Source organism: Myotis brandtii, unplaced genomic scaffold (genome assembly GCF_000412655.1).
Source record: "Myotis brandtii unplaced genomic scaffold, ASM41265v1 scaffold975, whole genome shotgun sequence".
Lineage (NCBI taxonomy): Eukaryota > Metazoa > Chordata > Mammalia > Chiroptera > Vespertilionidae > Myotis > Myotis brandtii.
Genome location: NW_005372049.1, coordinates 973,961 through 978,509, shown reverse-complemented (window position 1 = coordinate 978,509; position 4,549 = coordinate 973,961). Strand labels below are relative to the sequence as shown.

Here is a 4,549-nt window from a genome sequence, read left to right as displayed (position 1 = left end):
GTCTTGGGTCAGGGAGCCCCGCGGGCACTCCTCCCGCAGCCAGCCCCCTGGGGCAGGCGCCACCAAGAAACCCTGGGGTGAATGCCCAGAGCAGGAGCGAGGGGAACAAGGCAGCAGTCACCCAGCTTGTGAAGGTGTTATGCAAATGACATGCAGAGTACATGTAAATGACCACAGGTTATTGAGGAATCAGCCCTTCGAGGTTTGTTTCTGTTGTGTTTCGGGGGTAACTGGATCACAGTACTTGCTCTGAACCTTCTTTCTCTCTTGTGTCTCTGCCAGGTGGAAGGAAGTAACATTTCTGGTTGACTGACCAAACCATGCCTGGCTTGGTGAGGGGCCCAGCGGACACGTCACCCAGATGCCCGTGAAAGCCTAGCCAGGCTTGGTCAGCATTCCCCCTTGGGGCCCAGGGCCCCTTCACCTCTGACTGGCTCACCAGGGCAGGGAGCGAGGTGGGCCTCTGGCTGAGAGGTGACTCAGGCAGACCAGCAGGGAGCAGGGACAGGCAAGTCCCTGGAGCGGCCACTCCCCGCGGCCCGGCCTCCAGGACCCCAGCTTGGGACCGGCCCCCACAGGAGAAAGGTTCCTCGTTGTGGGCACCGGCGCGGCGCCCTGAGCGATGGGCAGCCGGCCTGTCAGCAGCCCAGCCGGGCAGGCTTCCAGCTGTGGACAGAGGCAAGGCTACCAGGGGCTCCCCTGCCCACTGGAGGGAAGGTGAGGAGGGAGGGAGCGCATGGGCTGAGCGGGCGGCAGGGGACACTGACAAAGCCCAGAGGAGAGCGATCACCGTGCCGACAGCCTTGAGGAAACCCCTCCATGAACCCTGCAGCTTCTTGGGCTGATTCCAGAAGCCCAGGGGCTCGCTGGTTACAGACATCGGTGGACAAGGCGGAGTTAGATCCTGTCTCCCCCTGACAGGACGTTTGGGCAAATTTCTGAACCTCCCTGAGCCTCAGACCTCAATTTATCTTTAAAAAAAAAAAAAGAGTCTTTAAAATAGGAATTTACAATAACATCTACTACTGAGAGGCTATGAGCATTAAGTGAGATAAAGCAGATAAAAACACAGCATCGTGCTAGTTCTTAGCACTCAGAGATAAAAACACAACTCGACTGTCCCAGGATCTCAAAACAGCACTGTCAGGAGCGACAACAAGGCAGAGCCACCGAGAGCTGGAAGAAACCTTGACATCCCGCATCCAGCCCCTTGTCTAACAGACGAGGGGAAGGGCTCAGAGAGGTTGAACAGCTTATCCAGGGCTGCACAGCTCGTCAGCAACAAAGCAAGGTTCAAACTCAGATCGTTCTGACTCCCAAACCCCCCAGATGCCCGTGAAAGCCTAGCCAGGCTTGGTCAGCATTCCCCCTTGGGGCCCAGGGCCCCTTCACCTCTGACTGGCTCACCAGGGCAGGGAGCGAGGTGGGCCTCTGGCTGAGAGGTGACTCAGGCAGACCAGCAGGGAGCAGGGACAGGCAAGTCCCTGGAGCGGCCACTCCCCGCGGCCCGGCCTCCAGGACCCCAGCTTGGGACCGGCCCCCACAGGAGAAAGGTTCCTCGTTGTGGGCACCGGCGCGGCGCCCTGAGCGATGGGCAGCCGGTCAGGGCTGCAGAGGAGAAGCACAGAGGTCCAGCCCCAGCAAAAGGGTGACCTAGAGGGTCCACCCCCGGAAGGCCTGCTGGAGGCTCCACCACGAGCTCTGCACTCTCGTGGGTTCAATCCACGCTTCCTGAGCTGGAGGCTCCACCACGAGCTCTGCACTCTCGTGGGTGGCAGGGGACACCTGAGGGCCTGTCCTGGGCCAGACCCCGAGCTCGGCTTTCTGGAGAAACAGCAGAAACAGACAGGAAGCCGGGCTGCCTCAGCCGCTGCCCCTGAGACGCTGACGACCCACCAAGGGAGCAAAGGCCAGAACAGATGTGACTTCACGGGACCTTGACGCCCCCTTAAAAGGGGGGGTGCTACTGTGTGAAAGGACGAGTGGGTGGGGCAGAGCTTCCCTGCTCAGCCCCTTTGAGCCACAGGTTAACAGTGACGCAACGACAAACACAGACCTACCCCTACCCCGTGCGGCTGGCGCACCACAGGTCAGACACAGGCTAAGAGCTTCCTGCCCTTCAGGCATCCCGGGAAGAGAGTCAAACACTCATGGCCCCTTTTATAGATGAGGAAACTGCAGCTTCGAGACCTCAGTGAGTGCCCTCCCGGTCACAGCTAGAGGCTCCCAGGAGGGCTGCCCGCAGGTCCATATGCTTAGCCTCCTGCTGTGCAGGGAGCAGCCTCCGCCCTAGAACACAGCCCCTCAGGGCCCCCGCTCCTCACTCCTCCAGGCCAGAGACAGAGGCTGCCCCCAGAGGGAGGGAGGGGCAGGCCTGCAGCCACCGCCACTCGGGCAAGTGGGGCACATTCCGCTGTCACATGGAGACCAGGCCTTTGATCACCTTCACACCCTCTCCAGACAGAGTCTGAGCCGCTTCCCACCTCTGCGCGTCTGCGTTTCCTGATGGAGGACACTGTGCTCGGCTCGCGGTCCCGCCACCCTGATGGGCAGGACCAGCCTCCCCTGCACAGCCACTGCACCCGGGACCACGGCAGCACCAAGGCCCTCCAGTGCCCACCGGCTGGGGCTCCGGCACGTCCCGGCCTCTCCCCCGAGCAGGGGTCTCGGCCCCACCTCCCCGGGATGCCTGGGGGCTGGGGAGGCAGGCAGAGCTGCTGGGTGTGGGGGAACCGGGAAGTCAGGGGCCGGGGAACCCAGGCTCCCTCCCAGGGGCAGCAGGACCCTCGGGGTGTCGGTGTTCCCTTCACCAGCTCCACTGGCGCTTCCCATAGGATCATGGTGAGAACGGGGGAAATGCTGCAGGAAAAAAAGCTTCCAAAGTTCCACGAATTGAACGCAAGCGGGAGATACGTGGGCGGCGAGGCCTGCCTGGGCAGACTGCCAAGTGAGGCCAGAGGCCCTCGTCCCAGATATGGGAGCAGGTGCCAGCGACGGCCAGAGCTCCTCGCTGCTGACCTGCCGGGCTGAGGGGGCCGCACGGGCGTCCCGGCAGGGCAGCCTGGCAGGGCGCCCAGGCACTGCCTGTGACGAGACTGTGGCCTGGAAGTCCTGGGCACGGGTCCCATGCGGACTCGACACCCACGTGAGGACGGCCACCGCCAGGCCACCCACCCTGGTGCTGCTGGACACAATGCGTGGGTCCCCCTGCTGTGACCCGCAGAGACCTGCAGGGGTTTGTGACGGAACAAGGACGTCAAGAGAAGGGGCCATTTCTCCCTCCTCCTGCCTGCAGCCGAGATCCCGGCAGTGGGAGTGGGGCAGAGGGACTCTGACTGCTCAGCTCCCAGGGCAGCCCGGAGGGTGGAGCCGGCGGGCACAGAGATGAGTGTCTCTGGGAAGGCTGCCCCGTCTGGCTCCTGGCGGGCACCCTCCGCACAGACGACCCCACCCCAGCAACCTGCTCCCCTTATGCTCCCCTGGGACTGGTGGGCTCAGCTCGTCCACCTAGCGCTCACCTTGACTGTCCTCCTAACCCCCACCCCAGGCTGGACAGCTGGCCGTGCCCTGAGAACAGCAGCAGCTTGGCTCAGGGCTCCTGGGCACTGCAGGTCCCATCCTCCAGCCACCAGCATCCTCCTGCCTCCACCACAGCTCAGCCCAGCACCCAGAGCAGGGCAGGAGGCCGCCTGGGGACTGGACACCTGGCCCAGAGGACTCTGGCTTACGGGGGTCTGTGTCCACCTTCTGTCCTCTCCAGAGGGCCCTCACACCACCCAGCATGGGTGTGGCCAGTACCCTCCACGGCTGGGGACTCACCGGAGCGGGATCTTGACGCGCAGGTAGCGGTCCACGGCGATGGCCAGCAGGGCCAGGATGGAGCTCTGGGTGAGGATGAGCACGGGGCAGGCGACCATGAGGCAGGTGTGGAAGTAGGTCTGCGGCCCGATGTTGATGAGGATGGCGAGCGGGATGACCAGGGCGCCCACGGCCACGTCAGCCACGGCCAGCGAGGCGATGAAGCAGAAGGTGGCGTCCCGCAGCGCCTGGTTCACACGCACGGCCCAGATCACCAGCACATTCCCCGGCACAGACACCAGGGCGATGAGCACCTCGATGCTGATGTAGGCGGCCTGGAAGGCCGAGACGGGCGGCATGGCGGGCAGAGGCCGGGCACATCGGCGAGGGGCACCTGTGGTCAGGAAGCTGGGGTGGGGAGGCTGTGGGTGGCAGGGGACACAGGGGACGGGGCTCCCTCCCCTTGGAGCTGTGCCCACTTGGCACAATGGTGCCCGCCGGGGCTAGTGAGACCCCGGCCCTCTCTCTGCCTGGTCTCTGTCCCTCCCCTTATCACCCCCGAGGTTTCATTCAGCAACTTGGGAGAGCAGCGCTCACTCCTCCCGCCCCACTGCACACGCCCCACCAGGTCCCCACGCCTGCCTCTGCCCACCGATGCCCCAGATCAGGGTGCCAGGAGCTCACCAGCCTGTCTGCTGGCCGCCAGGGGGGCCCAGAGGTGGTGCCCAAAGTTGGGGGCACCTGCTGCCGC

At 64.0% G+C, this 4,549-nt stretch overlaps 1 protein-coding gene across 1 annotated transcript in view; it reads right to left on the bottom strand.

Moving 5' to 3' along the window:
• The window catches only part of ADORA1 (adenosine A1 receptor), a 21,238-nt gene extending 16,695 nt beyond the window's left edge, over window positions 1-4,543 (bottom strand). The window contains exons 1-2 of the mRNA XM_005886372.2: window positions 4,483-4,543; window positions 3,820-4,206 (exon numbers count right to left, since the gene is read on the bottom strand). Of these exons, the coding sequence (XP_005886434.1) occupies window positions 3,820-4,157 (338 nt within the window). The 5' untranslated portion in view covers window positions 4,158-4,206; window positions 4,483-4,543. The remainder of the gene's footprint in view (window positions 1-3,819; window positions 4,207-4,482) is intronic.
• Between the last annotated feature and the right edge of the window lie 6 nt (window positions 4,544-4,549).